We start from the raw sequence: 23,391 nt of genomic DNA on the forward strand, positions 1-23,391 counted from the left end.
CCAGCTGCTTTGCGGCTGAGTTATCACCAGCATACTATAATAATTTCCAACTCTAAAGTAAACCTGAGTTTGAGATCTGGAAAGACTGGATTTCTGCTTGAAGCATGCTATTCAATATAGCCCTTTTGGAGAACTGGCTAACAGTATGCAGCTCCTGGGCAATAGTACTATAGGTTGGTGTGTGATGTAACTGTAAGGGCTCTACAGCATTTAGATACTATTTGTAGATATTTTGTGAATGTGTTTTAGCACACTAACTTGCCAACATCACAGTGTGTCGAAGTGCAAAACTAACCATGCCCTAAAGAAAGCTAACTGTCACTTCATGCCTGAAGTAGAGACAGCGTGAAAACTGAAATGTGTGAAACTGAAACACAACTGTTTATCACTTGTGTTTTGTGAGTCATACTACATGTTAAATTATTTATTTCCTACAGATGCTGCCACAAACAGTAATTAACCTCCTTCAAAAATGATAACCACTACAAACGTGTTTGTGTTTGTGTTTTTCAGTGGACCTATTTGAGATCAGAGAGATTCGTGCAGGGAGGAACTCCAAGGACTTTGAGCGCTTTAAAGATGGCAAGGACAAACACAATGAGAATACCTGCTTCACAGTCTTCTACGGCTCACAGTTTGTTCTCAACACCTTGAGTCTAGGAGGTAATGTGTTTTATTGTTTCTGTGGCCTCATATGTTATAGTCTTGTGGATACCTGAGGAATGAATTTTGAGCTTTAAGTAAAATTCATTTACAGGGTTTTTGTATGGTCAATGTTTCCAACAAGAGTACCAACAACTCTGAGATAAACCTCCCAGTATGTTTATTTTCAATCTCTAAGTTTGACCATTGTTATTTAAAGGAATAGATGAGAGGAACAATACTAATCATATGTCTTTGTGTTAAGTAGCAGGAGGAAACAGCTTGCCTCGTTCTCTCCAAAATTAAAAAAATATATGTGTCAGCACCTCTAGATCTGAGCTGAGTAAAGCTGGGAGGATTGGCCAAGATTGTCACTAACATGAGAATAGATGGTCCACTTTAAGTGAGCCTGGTCAGGTTGTCGCTAACTTCGGGGCTACATAACGTGTTGCTGTCTTTTTTGCCATTAATAGTAGCTTAAAATATATATTAATGACTTTTAGGCCATCATTATACATATTTACCTATTTTACAGAGCCGCTGGTACAGTATTTGCTTGTTTACTCTCCAGCAGCAGCTCGGTCCATGTTGGGGTTTTGCAGTCACCAGCTACTAGACTCACTCACTGAACGCAACTCACGTGCTACAGAGATGCTACAGAGATGGAATCTGGGAAACATAGTCCAATAGCAAGCAAAGGTATCAGGATGAAGTAAACTCCCAAATTCCCACTTAGTTTAGTAAATGCAATAGTTCAGACCACTGAGCAGGATTCATAGGGGAGACTTAAACAAAACCCTCAAAAAGTGTTGTGTTTATGTGTGAGATATTTCAAAAGTGGAGTAAGGTATATATCTTTTCAGTTACATAATTTGTAATATGTGTAATGTAATAATTTATTTAGAAATTATTTATTGGGGCGGGACAACTTCATATTTTTCAGAAGTTGGAGGGGACTTGTCCCCCCAACCACCCGGGAACTGTGCCCATGCTCTGGTGACTCTCTGTAAAGCCATCTTAAGGCAGCAGGTATCTGTTCTATCTGCAGTCTAATTGGAATGATGTTTTGCACTGTCAAGCCACAGTTACACATGCCAGATCCGCTGGTTAAGCTGTGTGCAACCAGCAGCAGAATGTTGCAAAATAACCACATAAACATCCTTGTTTATGTGTACATCAGACTTATCGGTGATGATTATTTATTCTGGGGCAGCTGCAGTCTGCATGTCGAAGTGTCCTTCGGTATGATACTGAACCCCAAATTGCTTCTGATGGCTGTGCCATTAGTGTGTGAGAGCATGTGTGACTGCATTAGATTCCCCTCCTGATGAGTAGGTTGGCACCTTGCATGGTAGACCTCTGCCGTCAGTGTATGAACGTGTGTGTGAATGTTGGCATGCAGTGTGAAGCACTTTAAGTGGTCAGAAGACTAGAAAGGTACTATATAAGTGCAGACCGTTTACCGTTTTGACCATTTTTAATGCAAATGTAGATGTGTGGCTGTGAGGAGCAACATGTGATAGAGATTCTTTAGGTTCAATTTTGTACAAAAGTGTGTTATTTTAAAAACCCCAATCATTTCCAAGATCATGTGTATAACAGTCAAATCCAATGGATTAGAAATTTAAAAATAATTTCAGAAAAAAATACAACATGCAAAATACTAAACCACATTTTATATATGGCATTATGGAGGTATTTAACCCCAGATGGGGTGTCCAGAGAGAGGAATTCAATTTAAAAAGAGTCATCATCTGCTCTTGGCAGTATATTTTAGCTGATGTATTCATATTGTAAACTTTTTAAATCCCACACAGCAACAAGTTTCCTCTGAGTAAAACCCAAACTGTCAGTGTGTCATGACGGAGAAAGCCCTGTGTTTAAAAGGGATGAAAGTAGCAAATGTGTTTGGCCACAATTGTCACAGCCTCCAGCACACCCGCCTGTAAAGTATGATAAAGTATTCTTTCTGATCCCACACTGTAACCAAGTGAAAAATACCAAAGGTGCACAGGGCATTCCCCCAGTGAGCTGTGCAGGGGGCACTTGACTGTGACCTGCACCGTGTGCTTTGTTCATGAAAATAGGGCCCTCAGTTGTTTCTTTTTTGATTTTGTGAACTCATTATTAATCTGTGTCACATTTCCTGTTCAGTCCACCTTTTGATCCAGGAAGTATGCAGGACTGTTGAGCATGCTTCTGGTGTGAACAATCTAATCATTATCTAGTTTGTTTTAGGAGTAAACAGCAGCTCTGACCTTCGTGATGTTTTAAAAGCAGATCCACCGCTCATCATCCCACAGTGATGAGCATCTATTTAATAATTCTTTATGTTTTGCTCGTTTCCCAGCTGATTCTGTGGAAGAGGCGCAGAAATGGCTGGTAGGACTTGAACTGCTGAGGAGGGAGACACTGCAGGCTCCTACTCCAGTTCTTATAGAGAGGTAGACACATACACACACACACACACACACACACCGTCATTAGACTCCTCTAGTCATTGATGTCTTTGTCTTATTTTCTTCCAGTTGGCTGAGGAAGCAGATGTATTCAGTCAATCAGACCAAAACAAACAGGTACTGTGCTCCTCCACTTCTTGCCCTCTGACTGATCTGGTTACTCAGTCAGTTATACTAACATAAATCATGAAATATACATAAATCTATACATAAATCATAAAATCAGTAGTGTGTGGTGTGACTGTTATGATATGACTTGACAAGACCTTTCTCCTATTACTACTATGTGCTTTAAAATCCATTAAGATCTGCTCTGATCCACTGCTGACTGCATGTTCTGTCTCCATTCTCAGCATCTCCATGAAGGAGCTGAAGGCTCTGCTTCCTCTGCTCAACTACAAGGCACCCAGCTCTCGCACTCTCAAAGACAGATTCATGGTACTCTTCTTCTTTTCCCTTAATGTACCCTCATCAATGTCACAAAAGAGTTTGCTGTTTTCTAGTTAGAGCCTCTGTGAGTGATGACGGCCAATTTAGCCTACAAACTTTACATAAACACCGAAACTGCATCACTTCTGTCATATCAGAGGTGGACAAAAGGCTGATCAGATACATATTCCAGTTTTCTATAGGTGCTCTGAGAGTCTTACTGAGTGCTTTTTTACACTCTGCTTTCACAGGAAGTGGGAGCAAAGAAAGACCGCCTGGACTTTGAGCAGTTTCATAAATTGTACAACCTTATAATGTTTGAACAGAATGAAGTAAGTATAAATTGATCACATTAAAGTAAATATTAATTGTATTGCACATACGTTTTTTACAGCATTTTTAATTGTGTTGGGGTTTTTTTAAACTCAGATCCTTGATGAATTCAAAAAGGAATCATGTGCTTTTATTCTGGGGTGAGCTCCTGTTTCTCTCATCTTTGCTAATATCTCATTGTGTGGAGTAAGGATGTAAGGATAGTGGTTTGTCAGAGTGGTTTGACTGTGTGTGTACCCTCCTCCACTTTACAGTAACACAGATAAGCCCGATGCCTCAGCAGTTTTGCTCCATGACTTCCAACGATTTCTCGTCTACCAGCAGAAGGTAAAATAATCTACAGTGAATGATAAGTACACCAGACAAGAGAGGTGTTATCGTAACTTTGCATGTCTGACTCATTTTTTATCTGCTTCTGTGTGCTTGTCAAACAACTCTTCACTCTTTGCCATTCCCCATCATTTTTTACTGTAACAAATTATAGCTGCAATTATTTATTTTTTTATTTTATTTTTGTTTAATCCCCGAGTCACTTAAAGTAAAAAATGAAATAAAAACTAGGCAGCTTTTGAAACGTTGCAAAGTTCTTATGTTGATAAGAACACCACTGAGCTTTCTAATTGATGTGGTAATTAAGATATAAGTTGGGTTTGAATGTTTTTAGCTACAGGTTTTATGACTAAAGATAAAATGCCTAGACCTGGCAGCACTTGTTCAGAAGTATACTGGGGGCCTATAATAAGAATCAAACTCTTGTCAAAGTTTAATTGGAGAAAATGATTTGCCCTCCAATTTTTTACATTAGCTACACAGTCCTGTATTATATGCAGCATGCCAGAGTCAGTTAGCTTCATAGGAAGGTACTGACCTTGTGCATTTCAGCAACAGGAAGGTGCTCCGACTCTGTAATTTTGTGTTGTGGGGATATGTCGTTTATGTTCATTGACATCTGCTGCTTGTTGTCACCTTGCACCTCCATTTCAGCAAATATCTGATTAGTTTTTAAAAAGAATGTACAGTGGGAAGGATTGACAGAACTGAAAGAACATGCCAGACTTTGTTTCAGTGTGACTTTATTCTACAGAAATGCCGACAGCTATTTTCATTCACGATTCTAATTACATCACTTCCCCCACACAGCACATGGATCAGTTGCACGTTACTTTTTTAATGGTCATAGTGACTGCTGACAATGTGTTGAGTTTTATTATGTGTTCATAACAATATGATATCATAACAGTAAATGTCTGAGTTTGGTCTTTCTGAAACTCAGGCATTCTCATATTTCTTCATCCAAAACAGAGAGTGCACAGTTGAGACTCATTTGGTTAGTTGCAGTATTACACTGCACAGTCAAGTTTTCCATTGCATGGTCTTATTGTAGGTTAACAAGCTGATTGTTCCAACTTATATTATTAATAAAATATGTGTTAATAAAATATATGTACTGTGTTATTACTGTAGTTGATGAAACAGTTTTAAATTATGTTATATCAGATTTCAGACTAATGAAGTACAAACCATCTGGTTTAGTGATGATTTGTGAAGAACACAATAACTTACTGAGCTTATGGATATGTTAGCATCAGAGCTATTTTCACCATAGAAACAGCTACACAAAGTAAATTAATTGAGCTAGTTGAGCAAGTTGTAAGCCAGTTGCCGAAAGTAACTTTGCAGATCATTTTTTTAATCTGATTTCTGTGGTGGTTGTGGTTGTGTCAGGTCACATGACCTCCTCAAATATGTGAATGTGTGTTCCCAACTTTGAGAAATATATAGCAGGTCATGTGAACTGATTAGGACTGCAACATTTTACTTGTATTTATTGTAGCCAGGAAGTTAAGAGACAAAACGGGAAATGAAACAATGAAAAAATGAGAGCGCCGCATAGGCATCCATAGCTGTGTGTCGTCAACATAAAAGGAAATCAGGTGCAGTGAATGATATTGTCCAGAGGGAGCATTTATAGGGAAAATAAACTAGGATCCAGGACTGACCCTTGGGGTACCCCAAACATAAATTTGGTCAATGAAGAGACATGACATCACAACTTTATTCTTACTGAATAAAAGGATGACAAACATGTTTTGTTTATAGCCTGTTTTTCTTTTTGCCAGTTTGAACGGAGATTAAATCATGTGATATCCTCTTTTAAATACAAACACAGCAAATTAATAATAGTTTATACAATTACAATTCCTCTCTCTGTCTCTCTCCCTCTGCCCATCAGGAACAATGGGCCAGTGATCTGAACCAGGTCAGAGAACTGATGACCACCTTCATCGACGACACCATGAGAAAAACCAATGACCCAGAGTTCACCGTCAGCGAGGTATTCTGCTCTGTTCCTGCATGTATTGTGTGTGACAGAGATAGAATATGCAAAGCTATAACAGACTGTGATAGACAAGAGAGTGTTTCCAGTGGTGTACCTGTTGTGGTTTGGCATCAAGTCAGACATTATGTGATTGTCATTTTATTAATATTAATGAAGTGTGGAGGAACTGTGTGGACGTTTTGTTCAATCTGAAGCCTCTTCTCTGTGTCATTGCTAGTTCCTCAGTTTCCTGTTTTCCAAGGAGAATTCTTTGTGGGACGAGAAGTTCTCAGAGATCAGCAACCTGGACATGAACAACCCTCTGTCCCATTACTGGATCAACTCCTCACACAACACGTCAGTATGACTGCACACACACACTCACACACACACACCTGCGTGCATGCACATGCCTGCAAACAAGCACACACACGTTGGCAGCAACTGTGTATAACAGGGAGTGGTAATTCATCTTTGCCATATCTTAGGGATTAATCACTTTATGCCCCAGCATCATGCATCATTATCCGCCTATTCTTAGCTAGCATGGCCAAGTACAAATGTACACAGAGAACAAACAGGACTATTCACATTCTCCTTCTCACCAATCGTAATACAGGAACAATACAACTGCTATGCAATATATGGACTCAGTAAAACTGCATCATACATATCATTTAAGAGGTGGATGTCAGTGACTGGTCACTATACAGTTTGAAATATGATGTGTAATCATTTATCATTTTAATTATGTGATTGATAATTTCATTACAATCTTAAACATAATTTAGCTAGGCAGCAGTCAGAAACCACACACACAGACTCTGCAATCTTGATCCCCACATCCATCAAATACACAGAGCGACAGACAAACTTGAGACCATTCATTTAACTGTAGTATTTTATGCTAAAATCTTCAAAAACACCTTATCACCGTTTGTTAACAAATACTTGAAAATATAAGCCTAGAGCCCAATAGAAATGGTTAATATGTATGTAAAATCATGTACTAATGCTGTATACTGTAATAGTTATAATCCATTAATGACTTTGGCGTTGTCAGGTTGTGATAAAATCCCGTTCTGTGGTGTTTTTACTTCTACATTATGTTCTTTGAACCTTTGATGAGCTTTGAATCACGGGCCACATGTTTGATTTATTCAGCGATGCAAATGTGTGGCCTGGTGTTGTGCTCATTAACGGCTGTTTCCCTCAGTTAGAGAAACCAATCAGAGCTGTGTAAGAAGGATTACACCTTCCTATAAAGCCATTCATGAAAAATAATTAATAAACACAACTGCAGACTTGATGGATTTATCATTATTTATTGATGAAATATTTACTTTGCAGATGATTGACTAACTTTTACTGATGGTATATTAGAAAGTAAGACCCATGACTCTTTTTTAAAGGGGCACTCCACCAATTTTACACATAAAGGTCAGTTTACTGCCCATACTGTGAAAACAGTTCTACAATGGCAATTTTGTGGCTCTGATGATGTCATTAATGTTATTTTGGCTTGGGGCTTGATGACTTCAAAGTTACAACAGAAAGTATTTGTTACAAACTGGTGGCATGGAGTTTGACAGTCTCTAATGAAAAGACACAATTGAGTTGCATTATGGGAGATGCAGGATCTTTGGAGGATCTCCTTGAATGACCTCATCAACACTTCTAACTGCAGAACAGATCTAGATTAACTTCAGTTTATTTAAAGTGCACATCACCCAAAGAGTCTCTATACACTTTAAAAGAAAAAAAAAGTTATTAATTAAGAAATATTATTAGATGATGTGGCAGCCCAAAAGTTGTTCTTATTAATGTCTTATGTGTCATCTATAAAGCATTAGTCAATTATTTATTAATTTGTATAAATTAGATTACTAAGTGATACCAGTTATTCCGCTAATTAACCAACAAGCAAACGGGACTAAAAACATCATCTACTTAGCAGATGTAATAATACATAACCAAGTTCTTAATTTTGTGAAATATATATAATCTAGCATGTCTGTGTTGTGTGTTGTTCCACAGCTACCTGACGGGTGATCAGCTTCGTAGTGAGTCTTCCACAGAGGCTTATGTACGCTGTCTGCGCCTGGGATGCCGCTGTGTTGAATGTTAGTATATAGCAGCTCAAATGTACTACACTTGGGTAATGGATATATTTCATTTCACACTTGCCAGTAAAGTAAAGACCGTTGTTTAATTTTGGGCAGTTTTCCCCAGCACAAATCAAATAGATGAGTGTGTTTATAAACTGTATGTAACACCTGGTTTGAATAATTATTAACAAGGTTTAGGTGTCAGACTATTATCCAGTTGATTCTCAGTGGGTGTTTCTAGACCAGAACCACATTGTGAAAACAAACCTTGTGACTTTTATTCTGAGGTAGTCTGGTTAACAACACTCAGTATGTGTGTTTTGTGTGTGGTGCTCAATCTGTTCAGTGGATTGCTGGGAAGGACCCGGGGAGCCAATCATCTACCACGGCTGGACCAGGACGACTAAGATCAAGTTTGAGGATGTGGTTAAAGCCATCAACGAGCACGCTTTCGTCACCTCAGTGTAAGAATCGCAAAACACGCTGTCTGCCTGTCTGTGTTGTTACACAAACACAATGTCAGTGTCAATGGTTGCAGTTGTTACCAGCTGATATTGAATCCACTTTAAACTTTATAAGCTCATTAATCCCCATTTATTTTCAATGGAGTAGGGAGGTGCCTTTGAGCAGTGGCCTACAGATAAGACTGTAGTTGCACTGATCAGCATCCAGGTCTGAATGTGCATCACCGGTTACATGAAGGGTTTTGTTTCAAAATGTATTCATTGTTCCCCTGACATTCAAATAACAGTGAGGCTTCATGATTAAGTCCTTTTGGTTTTAAATGTATTAAATTCTGGCCCTGTGTAGCCACATGAAACTCATTTACTCCCATTCTTTTTTATTTGGGGATTTAATGTAAATTTGTTGCCTTTCCTTCTGATTTTAAATTTCAAATCTTTTTACATCCTGAACAAACAAAATTGAATTTCTTATTCTTATTTCTTATTTCTTAAGTGCTCTTTTTGTCAAAATGTGTGTCATTGTGTCAAAATTTGTACCCTTTACTCTCAACATCTCTGTCAAACCAAGACACACAGACATCATACACACACCCTTTACAAAGATGGCTGTTTCTCAGCAATCTGTTAAGGATGAGCATCATTAAATCGACTTTGAAATTGTTAAAAAAGACATAACTTTTTTTATAATCATTAAACTTATAACATTTTCTCCAGTAAAAGTAACCCGGTCGCTCTTTTTACAGCCACATCCATGCCTGTGTGTAAGCTGGAAGTGTTGAGAAGCAAATGCAGTATGTAGTAGTATGTAACTCTGAAAAAACAATATGCACAATAAGTAAAATATTTTTAGCAACAAGACAAAATCTTCAAGATAGATACACATAATAGTAAGATCAAAAGACGCATTGTTGGTGTAGTGGCTAAGAGAGGTGTCATTTCAAATGTTCCACTTGATATGACTGAGGAGGAAGTAAAGCGAGAGATCAGAGGGGGGAAAGTGCTACATGTCAAGAGACTTCAGACAAACAAAGATGTTGTCTGTGAATGTTGGTGCAATTCGAGAGCACACTTCCTAAAGAGATCAAAATGGGGTGGATCAATTATAGGGTAAGAGATTATATATAAATGCCAAAGAATGGGACACAAAGCCCAACAGTGCTACAGTAAACAAAGATGTGCAAAATATGGAGGTGAACATGACTATGGTAAATGTGCAAAGAACACTAAACTGAGATGCTGTAACTGTGGAGGAGAACATAGTGCTGCGTTTGGGGGTGTGCAGTCCAGATTAAAGCAAAAGAGGTACAGAAATACAAAGTAGTCAATAACATATTCTATGCAGAAGCTTTAGAGAGTAAATGATGAAATGCAAAGCACAGTAACATATGAAGAGGTGGTGAGAGGCGGAGAGGGTAAACCAAATGCCTTTTTTTTAAGGCCTTTACCCCAGAGAACAAGCAGGCCTAGGATGAAGCAATAAGACAGAACAGTTAGAGCTCCAGTAACACTGCACTCAATGTTTCCATAAATGTGAGGTAAAAGAGGACTCGGTGGTGGTAGAAGAGACAAGTTTCATAGCCTTCATTTGTAAAATAATTAATGTGGCTACCAAGCAAGAGAAAAAAGTGATAGAATTAAGACAGTGGCGAATGCAACAGAATTTTTGAGTAGTGAAGACTTGAGAGCAGAAGATATTCATGAAATGTTGAAAGTAAACACTGATGGAAACCCTTAGGGAAATTATTAACATTGTTTTTATGGTGATCCATTTATTACAGGGGAACATGAGAAACCTCATTGCTAAATGGCCAAGAATTTAAAAGATATGTATCAGACTCAGAACCATGACCGGATATCTTATGTGTACAAGAAACCTGGCTATGCCATCTTGACTTTATTATACCAGGATATACCTCAGCTTGGATCTGACAACTAACCACTGTCATTTCTCTCAAATACTACTCATACTGTATATACAAGCGGTTTTCTGTATAACCATCGTGTTGTCCCTCAGGTTCCCAGTTATCCTGTCCATAGAGGAGCATTGCCCGCTGGATCAGCAGCGTCAGATGGCTCGTATCTTTAAAGAGGTGTTTGGAGACAAACTGCTGACTGAACCTGTGGAGCAGATGGCTGAGCAGCTACCTTCACCCACACAGTTGAAGGGCAAGATCATACTCAAGGTAACTGAGCATAATGATGTGTGATAGGAATTAAACTATAAATGGAGAGAGGGTTTTTGTATTGTATTATAACTCCTGATGGCCATAACCACACTCTCTTGTTGTTCTTGTGCAGCACAAGAAGCTCAGTATGGAGGGAGGAGGAACCAGCAAAGATTTCAGGAAGGGCCAGAAACAGGGAGACCTGGAGATGTGGGACCCTGTGGACCAGGTACTGTAAGGGGTGTCAGATGGGCAGACTCCTTTTACTCCAACAACTCAGATTTGACCCATATTTCCCACAGTTCAGCCAACAGTTTGGAAAAACACATTGAACATGTGCTGTAATACTTTTACACCTGACCCAATGACTTGTGATATTCCCGATGCATAAATCTTTAGTTGTACTCCAGAATATACATTGCACATACAGCTAAATGTAGTCTGAAACCCTACAGTTAAAATATTTTTCAGGAATATTGCCAATTTTAGTTGATTCACTTTTTTTTAAATTTACTGTAAGGAACAAGTCTTGTCCATTTCAAGTCTAACTGAAATTAAATACCTTTTTTTCTGGTCTACGACAGCATACATACAGTATCTGCTCTGTCCTGTGTTCTCCTTTGAGAAAAAATCACAAACCAAAAGGGAGAAATTTATCATTTATATTTTTAAAATATAAAATACTGTTATAAACATAGATGGTACAACAATAATGCCAGCATTCATAGGCAGAGCAGACAGTCACATTGACCCTGATAGCATTCTGCTACACAACACAAGAGTCACAGATGCTGAACAACAACCCATATTAGCTTTCCTGCTAAAGTGTCCTTCTTATCTAACTTACAAACAAGAACACACATCTTGTCCTGCACCTTAGCTTGTTGAACGAGCCACCAAACAAACATCACTGTGGAAAAGTGAACCGCTAATGTCAGTTAGCAGGCTAGATAGCTAATTAGCTGCTCAGCTGTGGCACATTAAATGGCATGTAAACGCATGTATCTGCAAATGTCACTTCAGTCCTGTTAGATGCTGATATGGTCATTACTCTACAATACCACTACAAACATCTTACTGTCTGTCCATGACATGTAGCTACAGCAGTTTGCTCACTTTGTCTCTCTTTGCCCTGCTGGAGTTCAGCAGTTTTCAGTTTTTCCTAAAGACCTTTTTTCTTCCTGTTAATAATAAAAACTGCAAAAAACATGTCTGCTTGGATAATACAATGCACATAATGAAGAGTAGGGTTTTCAGTCATGTTTGGATTTATTTATTTAATTGATGTTAGCTTCTTTCTTATTCTATGTGGTACATTATATTATATATTATATATATTATATTATATTTGTAGTCTGAGTGCTGTTACTGTAATAATTCTGCTCACAAGCTCTCAGATAAGGAACTGTACATGGTGGAGGCTAGAGAAGTGAATGGGTGTTTGTGTCAGGGTTTTTCCCTTGCTTGCACCTATTTTGTATGCTGGAAGTGCTGTGTTGAATGTTTCTGAGTGGGAGAGGAGTTGTTACAGTGAAGGTGTCAGTGAGAGTCAGGATGACTGGCATTTGTGGTGTGTGACCCTTTCCTGCTCACACTTGTGCTGTGCTGAGCAGAAAAATAACCTTTAGTGAATTCTCCCACACACATGGCCAGTGAAAGTAATGATGGTTTATTGTTTATCATGATCAGGAAATGTACTGACCATTTCTCTTTTTCGTGCACTCAATTACAATAGTCTGGCAGTAAATCTGAAACTGTCAAGAACTTGTATAGCTTATATAATAAGCTATACAAGTAATAATAATAATAATATAGAAACTCTGCCTGTGTCAGCAATTTGTGATGCATGTTAAGTTCAATATGTTAATTTTCATTTGTCCTTTTCAGAGGTGGAACAAGCACTACTGTGTGATCTCTGATGACATGTTGTTCTATGCAGAGGAGTATGAGGAGGAGGATGAAGATCCCAGGAAGGTAAAAGAGAGATTGGAAGGTTTCCTTGCAAATCTTTATTGCACTGAATTTTGAATCAATCAACCTCAAGTTATGCAATAGAAAGTATCATAAGTTCTTAATTGTTATAATCAAATTATAAAGATAAGATAAATATAATAAAAACTGTAAAAAGTAAGGAGGTTAAGATTTTTACTGGGCCACCTGTGCGGTTGAACCTGTGGAATCTTTGACCAATAGCAGCGCTAAGGAGAAAAGTTTTTATTAGCAGGTCCCCATATGTTTTTTATATCATACATGGGTATGATGATGCACATGTACACATACACATATGTGTACAATACACACCAGTGCCGATATTTTCCCACTTTTCTCTAATCAACAGATGGTGGCGGCGGAAATGTAGCATTATGCCAACAAAGGCAGTGAAGAAGAGCGCTAGCTAGAAAACATGGATGTAAACAATGCAGGTCTCAAAATATTACAAAAATTGGCTTTGTAAATGTTTAATGAGGGAGGAAATGCATTAAGCACATTTGCAAGGTCTCAAGGATACATAATTGTGATAACAATATATCTGAACATAATAATTAACAAATATTAATTAATAAATAACAGTATATATGCATTAAAGCTCACATTTTAAACAGAAGTTATGTTGTCTGTTCAACATAACTTATAACCAACATATGGATGTTTTAAAACAGTGTTCTTCTTGTCTTTCTCAGTATCAGGACCTGCACTGTTCAGAGCCATGGTTTCACGGACGCATGAAGGAGGGCAGGCTGATGGCCGAGCGACTGATCCACGATTACTGTGCAGAGACCGGGGGAAGAGATGGTACCTTCTTGGTCAGAGAGAGTGACACCTATGTCACAGACTTCACCCTCTCCTTCTGGTAGAGTGTCCCATTGCTTGATTTTACAGCCAGCCCAACCAAAAACTTGAGGAGTGTAGTTTTTTGTGTGATACACGCTCTAATTTGCTACTTATTCTGGATGGGGACAACCTTTGTAACCATTACACCATCCCATCTGGTTGTCATATGTTAACTCACATTACCACTGAAATTCAAAATGAAATCACCCAGATTAAATATTTTGCAATATTTTGAAACCCTATCCATATCCAAAACCTAACCAGTAAAGAGAAAAAACACCCAAGGTCTGCAAGCTGCATGTAGGAAGTCAAAATTGTTTGCATTTTGTTCCTTTTATTGCTTTAAGGTTATAAAATAGCATATGTTTTAACATATTGTGTTCTGCATGCATTTCAGGCGCAGTGGAAGAGTCCAGCACTGTCGTATTCGATCTGGTTCAGAGGGAGGACACAATTATTTCTACCTGACGCCAAACCTGCACTTTCCCAGCGTGTACGCCGTGATCCAGCACTACAGAGAAAATCCACTGCGGTGCCAAGACTTTGAGCTGCGCCTCACTGACCCCGTACCCCAGCCCAACCCACATCTAAAAGAAGGGTTTGTCATATATGAACATACAGTACATGAGACCAATACATCACAGGGTGATACCTTGATATAATGTTTGTAAATAAAAACATATATTTAGTATTCCTTAAGATTTATTTAACATTTATTTAAACCCATAGTTAAATAAAATTAAATATCAGTTTCATCTTGATGTGTCCAGTACCGAGATATTGCAGGTTGGAGATGTGCTTAGCTTAGCGTAGCATGCCAAAAGTGAAAGCTTATCTTCCAACATCTTGTCTACATGTTGTATAGTTCACTGGCAAGGTAGTTGACAATACATCCAAGAGTCACCTTTTATTTGCTATAAGATAACAGTGGTACAGGACTTGAGAGAAGCTAAAGTAACAGTAGATGGCCAGTAAGCTAATAGTAGTTGATAGAGAGATAGTGGTAGCTTCAACTAGCTAACTAACTAACACAATGCCATAATATATTTCATCATATGTTAAGCACATGAAAATAGTACAACTGATAGCCAAAGTCCTGACATCTCTTCTGGGCTAGCTGCTGTTCAAACATGTTCCAAGGGTTTACTATCCATGTTGTTGGGCCTTGGCTACAAGTTGGCTATCAGCAATAATTAATTATTATTAAAAATAATTATTAATTGTTAAAATCAATAGAAGTTATTAATAAGATTTAATAATAACTGGGAACCACCATGGGGTCAGGGAAAAAGATAGCCAAATTCAATCTCAAAATTTACTAAGCTATCAATTTGGAACTTTGTGTGTGTGTGTGTATGTATGTGTGTGTGTGTGTGTGTACATGTGTGTGTGTGTGTGTGTGTGTGTGTGTGTGTGTGTGTGTGTGTACGTGTGTGTGTACATGTGTGTTTGTACATGTGTGTGTTTGTGTGTACGTGTGTGTGTGGGGGGGGGGCGGGACTGAGCACATGGCATGCAGACAATATGGCTGACAAAGAGAACTACACAGACAAAATGCCAGACCATGTGGTTTCTTGAAACCACATGTGCTGCTAGATGCAAAGTGTGAAAAGCTGGGTTTTAAATCTCTTAACTGTGTGATTCTCTGTTTAAGGCCAATTGGTGTAGGCTAAAGGCGCCAGGTTAGAAAGACGTTAGTTGCATGCAAGGCCTGGTTACTGGATATAACATGTATAACCATTTTGGCCACTTCAGCGCCACACTGAACTGCAGCCGGAAAGGTGAGCCAGAGTCAACTTTTGGTGGAATGCAACCCGACGTCACTGCGGCTCAAGGCTGTGGTGGCCAATCACAGCCAGAGATCAGACTGATCAGAGCTGTAAACTCTGTCGTAAGGCAAAGATGTTACTAGGACGAGGGGTAGACATTTCTCTTCGTTTTATAACGTTAAAAGTAAAGTTAGACTTTGCTGTCGGCTTCCTGACACATTTTATAAAAGACGAGAGAAAAAGAGAGAAAGCTGAGAGCACCAGTGAGAGAGAGAGAGAGCAGCTGTGGTCGAGCAAGCTAGAGAATGAATGAAGAGAGGAAGCGCTGGTAGCGAGAAAGCCGGTGAATCAGATCAATAAAACGTTATTTTCTGATTGTTTTACAGCAGTTACATTCTAGAGCACAAATAAACATGCCCACACTCCCACACACCTCCGCTCGACCCTGCGGCTGAACGCTGCACCGCCTGATTTGGTCTGAATAGGGCCATAGGCACCAAGGCTCAAGGATGCAGACCTTGCTGGGTAGTCGGTGCCCTTGTTGCGTGGGCCAGAGGGCCCAGGTCACTCCTTTGTGCAGTCCTTACAGTGTTAGCGGCAAGCTAACTCTGCTTTATGGCTCCTGTGCTTGTTAAATCAGCCAGCAGACTTGTTTGGTAGCTGCTGGCACTAGATAACTTAGTTACTGAGTCTTAGGCAGGCTCTCACATCTTCTGCCATAAAGATAAGAGTTCTGTGTGTGTCTGCTGTGAGCAGGCCACACAAGAGAGCAGAGACCTGAGCAGCAGAACTGCTCCCACAGCAGCTGTGAGGGGAAAGAGGGGAGAGAAGAGGGGAATCTCTAGTTTTGTTACCTGGGTCCATGGGTGGAGTTCACTCTTGGGTGTGAACAACCACGGATTCTAGGGAAATTGACTTTCTTGAGGACTCCCTTTGTTTCTTTCTTTGAGTCTTGAAACATGTGGTCGACCGGTGAGGCCCAACAATGTTCTAAGATAAATGAGCATCTACCATAGAACCATTATCTTAGAAGCTGAAACATTAGTGATTTTTATAATGTTGTACAATGATTATTTTGTTAGCATAAAGCACAGCTCCCATGAAAATTTACCACTGCAGCTAAATCATTGTAACTTAATCCCACCAACACTGTCTTCTAATACATATATTTCCAACTTTTTAGCTGTAATCTCTGCTATCTAAAAATGCCTGCACCATTCAGTCTGTAAAAATGTCTATGGTCTCTGTCCTGCTGTTATCACAGCATGAACTAAGTAGTTGTGGCTATGGACTTGTGTCTCATTCTGTCAAGTAAGTGACATTTATTGAATTGAATAAATAAATAAACGGTATGAGATTGTTTTTAAAGTTACCAACCTTATCTAGAAATATGGAGTGAATCAGATGACATACTGTTAAGGGTTCCATGCCATTGTTCTGATAGCCCATTATTCTGAAACCCCACTTGTTTGAAAAACTTCCCATTGGACCAAAAGCCCATAGTCTGATGGCCCGTTATCCCAAAAACAAAAGCCCACTGCTTCGAAGGCCCATTGCTCCGAAAATACACACTCCCCCTTGATGTGCAAGTGATCATTTTAACCCAAACCATGATGTTTTCCTAACCCTAACCAAGTGGATATTTTTCCTAAACCTAACCAGACCTTAACCACAGCGTTGTCGCATCATAAAACATAACTATTTTTTAACATGCACGTCAAAATACAAGATATTAAGGGCAAAAGACACTGATAATGTTTATTACCTGACAAAACAGACTTTTTATATATTACTGAGGTCTTCTGCTAAATTCAGCATCATGTTTCTCTCAGTAGAACTCTGATTTAATAAATCAGCATTATCTGTAAAACATCAAATTTATTCACTTTACATGCAGCTAAAGTTAATACTAAATTATGTTAAATGTTCACCGAATGAGTTAATGTATGTTTATGAGTTGTAAGATGTCATAAATTTTCCATCAGGAGGAGTAGATGTGTACTGGTAAGCTTAGCTGTATTAAATTTAACTATGTTAACAGGCTTTCCTCCGACAGTAGGAAAGAGTCGAAGACTTTATTTGCCTCGTTGTCAGTCATTTAAAATGTATATTAACTTATCAAACAGACTTTTCACAATTCACTCAGTTCTTCTGATAAATTCAGTGTCATGTTGCACAAAGCAGATGGATGTGCTGACTGGCACACTGGGACGTTTTTTGAACTATTGGGGTTTCGGAATAATGGGCAGTCCCCCTCTTGAGTACATTTATGTCACAGTGCTGAGTTTGTTGTTTTTTGCATTAATGGAAATGTTAAAGTGATTTTAATGAGATTTTCTTACTTCTGGAACAAAACTTGGAAGTTCTGGTGTTGCTTTAGCTCTCCATAATGTTGCTGAATGGCATATATTTTTTTTATTTTTAACAGAATTAATCAGGCTAACAGTTCCTCTTTGCTTCCTATTTGCATGCTAAGCTAGGCTAGGCTGAACATGCCCTGGATCTATCTCTGTACCTACTCGACACAGAGAGATGAAACTGATATCAATTTTACTCATCTGGCAAACAAGCATATTTCTCAAAATGTCAGGGTGTAAATGTAACTGTTGCTGTGCTGGTTTCAAATGTTGTATCAACCATCTGTGAATCCATTACACTAAAACTTTGTCTCTGATCGCTTGGTTTGGTAAAGCTTTACTTCTCACACTCTGCAGTCCCACACTCACTTTGTGTCAACCACACAAGCAGTTTCTATGTTTCACTTTTTACTTTCGTTCTCATACACCCACAGACACATAGTAACTCTTCCCCGTCTCTCTTTCCTGAGTTCAGCTTAAATCCATTTAAATATGCTTTACTGGCCTGGTCTGACTGGAAAAACACATCTGACATATGACTGCATACAATATATTCTTGATAATGATCCTAACATAGACACACACACATACAGCACATAGTGTAACTGTCCTTGTGTGTGTGTGTTACAGGTGGTTCTACAGTAACCTGAGCAGGGGTCAGGCCGAGGATTACCTGCTGAGGATTCCCAGAGACGGCGCTTTCCTCATCCGACAGAGGGAAGGAGACGAAGACTCCTTCGCCATCACATTCAGGTTCAGAGACACTTTGAACTTAATTTCTCTTTACACTATTTGTTTGATTTGGTATTAATCTAGTTGTCTATCTTTCAGAGGTGATGGTAAAGTGAAACACTGCCGGATCCAGAAGGAGGGCAACATGTACCTGCTGGGCACCACTACAGAGTTTGAGAGCCTGGTGGAACTGGTCAACTACTTTAAGAAGAAGCCACTGTATCGCAAGATCAAGCTTCGTTACCCAGTCACCCCTGAGCTAGTGGACCGTTTCAGCACAGTGAGTTACTGTAGGAGACATACAAAAACCAGAGGGAATTTTAAGAATCCCTGTAGCAGCAAATAGTAAATGAAAATAAACATTAATACATACTATTGATTTAATATAAAAGAGCTGAATAATTTAATTTAGTAGGCATAATAGATACCATTTTACCAACAAATCCAAGAGATGAGAGAAATGAGGGGTCGAGGTGATGTCACTTCTTTCAGGTGACAACCTGCCAAAGTAATGTTATCTTGTGTTTAACTTATGTGACCAGGTGACACTCAATACACAAGACCCAGAATAAACTTGAGCCAGAGACTGCTCTACCAAAAATATAGATTTTATTGACAATGCATGATATGAAAGACTTGTCTCCATTCAAGTAGGTGGCAGCAAGGTAGTTTCAATAGAAGGTCCAAATGCAGACCATAATAAAGGAGCAATGGAGTGTATTGTACAGTTAATACATAAATCAAAAACAATAAATGAACAAGCAGTGAAAAAAAAACAACGTGGGGCTAGACTGCACTATCAGGGGGGTTAGTGTAGAGCTATGTATTAAAAGAGGAAATGAAAAAAGAAAAAAGTGTCACAAAATATGTTGGCAAACCACCACTGCACACAAACCAGTTTACCTACTCACACACCTACCCACACATGCAAGATGTCTACTCTGCCACTCAGTCCCTCCTTTAACACAAAAGCCCCACAAGAAAAATAACACAGAAAATGGCCCATTCAATTGATAAATCAAATCACTCAAATCTGAGAAGTCTGGGAAAAACAGTGTTTGGCTCCTCTAGTAGTGTCTTTGTTTAAAAACTTGCTGGACTGGAACACAGTCCCTTCCCCAGTCAGACACATGCAGGTGACTGGAATCTTGTTTTTTGGCTGATGTGCCATCACTCCAAGTTTTAGTCCCTCACCAAACATGAGGAATCAAGTCATACACCAAACAAAGGCTGGTCTCAGCTGCTCTCTCAGGTGTGTCCCCCTTTTTATAGACTCTGCCCCTTGCCTGGGTCCTAGTACTAGACTGCCTGTTACCTTCCCTTCCACACTTATAATCATCTTATCTTTGCTTTTGGGAAATGGGCCCTGGTCTCTATGAGAACTGGGACTGGTATTTACATTAAAACAACACTAAGACAGCCATGCTAGCAGCTCTACGTGGCTACTTAGGCACAGCTGTACTTTGAGCTAACATACTAACATACTCATACATGATAATGTTGACATGCTGATGGCAGGTACAATGTTTACCATGTACATCATCATCTTCATCATCTTGCATGTTAGCATACTAAGCATGTTAGCATGTTGCTAATTAGCACTAAAAACAAAGTACAGCTGATACTGATGGGAAAGTCATTTGTTTTGCAAATATTTGGTTATAAATCAAAGTACTAGTACTAGTACTGGTACTAGTAGTAAGACAAATTGAATCATCAAAGTCAATAAGATTCATTGTTTAGGAGAGATAATTGTCTGTACAAAAAGTTGTGTCAATCAGTCAAGTAGATGTTAAGTTTTCACAGGAGAATTAAAAACGTTTGTACAGACAAACCTGCTGGTGGGGCAAGATGAAAAGACAAGAGATCACCAATGTTATTAGGGTTCATCCTCTGGGGAACATCACTGACTGTACAAAATTACATTTTGTTGAGATAACCACAATTGAGGTTTCAAGCTGGACCAAATTTAACTCAACTGAAGCTTCAAATGTCTCCAAAGCTGTCGTATCTTGTTCACTAGCACAACTCACCATTGCACCAGCCACCTGTTATTGTCTCTCATTGTTTTAACCCCACTGGCAGCATAGCTAAAAACTGATATAAAAAATATAAAATGATATGTCTGAGATGGACATTTATGCTCAATATCAATTCAATGATGGTTAAAACCCAATAACATGTCCCCTGCACTGATGTACATAACAGTGGATTCTGTTTCACAGGAGAAAGACTGTGCCTCTCTGTATGAGGTGAAGACGTATGTGGAACCCAACGAGATTGAGCCGTCACTGGTGTGTATACACCACTATACTCTGTCAGCTTTGGCTGTCTGTTATACTGTGCAGTTTCCTTTGATACACGTAGACATTCATAATTGTGTGTGTTTGTCTGCTTTAGCCTCAGAGTACTGTTAAGGCTGTATATACCTACCAGGCTACGAGGCCAGATGAACTCAGCTTCAGTAAAGGAGCTTTGATACACAATGTATCAAAGGATAACGATGGATGGTGAGTCCACACACAGACACACACACACTCATGCAAACACACACATACGTTGGCAGCAGTTGTGTATAACAGGGAATGGTAATTCATCTTTGCCATATCTTAGGGATTACTCATTTTATGTCCCAGCATCATGCATGATCAACTGCATATTCTTAGCTAGCATGGACAAGTACAAACATACACACAGAGAACCATGAGGACACTTCACATTGTCCTTCTCACTTCCACTCACTACAGGTGGAAAGGTGACCATGGTGGAAAGGTGCAGCTGTTCTTCCCATCCAACTATGTAGAGGAAATGTCCAACAACTTCAAACATGAGATCAGAGGACAGGTGAAAATTCAAATTTAAGTCACAGTTTAAGTGGAGGTGAAACAGCATAGTGATTGTCTGAATATCATATCTGTGTGTTTGTGATGTGCATCAAAACAGGATATGGAAGACAATCCACTGGGTGAACTATGTAAGGGTGTTGTGGACATCTCCAAGTGCAACATCCAAAACTGTGAGTGCATGTTATTTTATTGTCTGATGCAAAGTTTTCTATTCTCACTAAACTGATGTTACTTCTCCAAGTAATAAAACAAGAAATTAACAAGGCTCGCAACTAACAAAACTAAAAATAAATATATAATTGTCTTCTACCCTGCCTTTTGCCAGCACATTTCTTTGTTTCCCTACTTTACAACCACAATCAGTAGAATAGTGTGAAACCGTTGAAACCGCAGGAGTGTATATTGCGCCATCCCTGTGCTCGTGCATGTACTTGTGTGTTTTGCTTTTTTTTGTATTTTTTGCATGTTGCACCTGCAGATAGAGTAGAAGAGAATAAGAATTAGATAAAAAATAATGACAAAATATTAAAGAAAAGTCAAATAGGTACAGGAACGTATGTCTTTAGTATAGAGTATTTTTTGCTTTTTTGTCTGATAATGAAAAACTGTTCTGAATAATAGTCAGCTATCACTGAAATAAACTTAGCACAGTTAAAATACAGCTACAACCCCCCGTTTTTTAGAAGCTCTGTTTTAAACATGACGCATGAAACGTGACACATGAAAGCCTGGAACAATAAAATTATTCTGCTGTCCCATACAAATATATATTGCTCTTGTCACTTTGTTGTAAACTCAGGACTTTTGTCAGGATCCTGTAAAATGATGGCTCTGTTTTTAGTGTTTTCTGATTGGTCAGTAGGTTGGCTACTGGCAGGTTTTGATCTGATCCTCTGAAGTTAACCTGCTCCGGAGCAGGTTAGCTGTTCAGCATAGGTTACCATGGTGATCTCTCCCCAGGTTAAAGCCAGTGAGCCCAGTATGCGCCACCACAAATGCCCACAAATTCTACCTTTAAAGGGGTACCCTAGTGATTTAATATTGCACTTCCACAAAGATGGGGGTCTTGTGTGGGACAGATTGGAAGAATAGTCAAAATCAATGCAGCAGAGGCCAGGATATAATGAATTTAAATCTCTAGTATGCTGCAAAAACTGGATAAATAATAAATAGATCCTCTGTAATGCAATTTACAATCTACAATTTCATTTAGCAGATGCTTTTAGCCAAAGCGACGTACATCTGAGAGCTGATACAACACAAGCAACTCAATATGATCTTCCATTTGATTTCCCTTGCCTGGCAAATCATCATCTCATCTTTCAATCTCCATGCTTCAGTTTGAGAGTTGATGCCAAAATTGTAATTCCTTGACACCAATAAGTTTGAGAGATGAGGTCAGCCAGTAACTGAAAATTATCTCTTTGCATGCCATTCAGGCTACTCCCATGGCTTACTATGCTGCAATCTTTAAGAGGTTATTTTTACATTGCATATACAAATGTGGGAGAAATGTGCATCCCTATCCACCCTCCCTCACCGTGCCGCCTCTCCTCCCTCCTTGTTTCCAGTGAAGAATGGTAAAAACGGGAAGCCCCATGTGTTGACCCTGCAGGACATGGAGCAGGACAGTCTGCAGTTTGACCTGGCAGCAGACTCTGTGGAGGAACTGTTTGAATGGTACCAGGTGGCCTGGGACATCACACAGAGGGAGATGAGCAAGCAGTACAACAGAGAACAAGTGGTTAGTATCTGATGGTATATGATAATATATCGAGTGGAGGAAGATCACACCTCAATTAGTTGAAATCTAGAGAGCACTTCTATAATTTTATAAAGTCTGATAAAAAAACATTTTAGAATCTTTCCTTCTAAATCACACTGTAAATGAAAATAATGCTCTCAGACACATGCAAAGGTCATATGGTGGTTTCA

At 39.0% G+C, this 23,391-nt stretch overlaps 1 protein-coding gene across 2 annotated transcripts in view; it reads left to right on the top strand.

Annotated features, from left to right (window-relative positions):
* The window catches only part of plcg2 (phospholipase C, gamma 2), a 43,710-nt gene that overhangs the window by 13,104 nt on the left and 7,215 nt on the right, over positions 1–23,391 (top strand). For both annotated transcript variants that reach the window (XM_067589022.1, XM_067589021.1), the window contains exons 3-25: positions 514–663; positions 2,993–3,086; positions 3,171–3,218; positions 3,455–3,539; positions 3,782–3,862; positions 3,960–4,003; positions 4,118–4,190; positions 6,097–6,198; positions 6,422–6,540; positions 8,221–8,306; positions 8,638–8,755; positions 10,770–10,938; positions 11,054–11,149; positions 12,808–12,894; positions 13,602–13,771; positions 14,150–14,350; positions 18,509–18,631; positions 18,710–18,890; positions 20,836–20,904; positions 21,011–21,120; positions 21,358–21,454; positions 21,554–21,626; positions 23,028–23,200. In XM_067589022.1, coding sequence (XP_067445123.1) covers positions 514–663; positions 2,993–3,086; positions 3,171–3,218; positions 3,455–3,539; positions 3,782–3,862; positions 3,960–4,003; positions 4,118–4,190; positions 6,097–6,198; positions 6,422–6,540; positions 8,221–8,306; positions 8,638–8,755; positions 10,770–10,938; positions 11,054–11,149; positions 12,808–12,894; positions 13,602–13,771; positions 14,150–14,350; positions 18,509–18,631; positions 18,710–18,890; positions 20,836–20,904; positions 21,011–21,120; positions 21,358–21,454; positions 21,554–21,626; positions 23,028–23,200 — 2,549 coding nt within the window. The remainder of the gene's footprint in view (positions 1–513; positions 664–2,992; positions 3,087–3,170; positions 3,219–3,454; positions 3,540–3,781; positions 3,863–3,959; positions 4,004–4,117; positions 4,191–6,096; positions 6,199–6,421; positions 6,541–8,220; positions 8,307–8,637; positions 8,756–10,769; positions 10,939–11,053; positions 11,150–12,807; positions 12,895–13,601; positions 13,772–14,149; positions 14,351–18,508; positions 18,632–18,709; positions 18,891–20,835; positions 20,905–21,010; positions 21,121–21,357; positions 21,455–21,553; positions 21,627–23,027; positions 23,201–23,391) is intronic.

The sequence above is a fragment of the Thunnus thynnus genome, chromosome 5, assembly GCF_963924715.1.
Source record: "Thunnus thynnus chromosome 5, fThuThy2.1, whole genome shotgun sequence".
Lineage (NCBI taxonomy): Eukaryota > Metazoa > Chordata > Actinopteri > Scombriformes > Scombridae > Thunnus > Thunnus thynnus.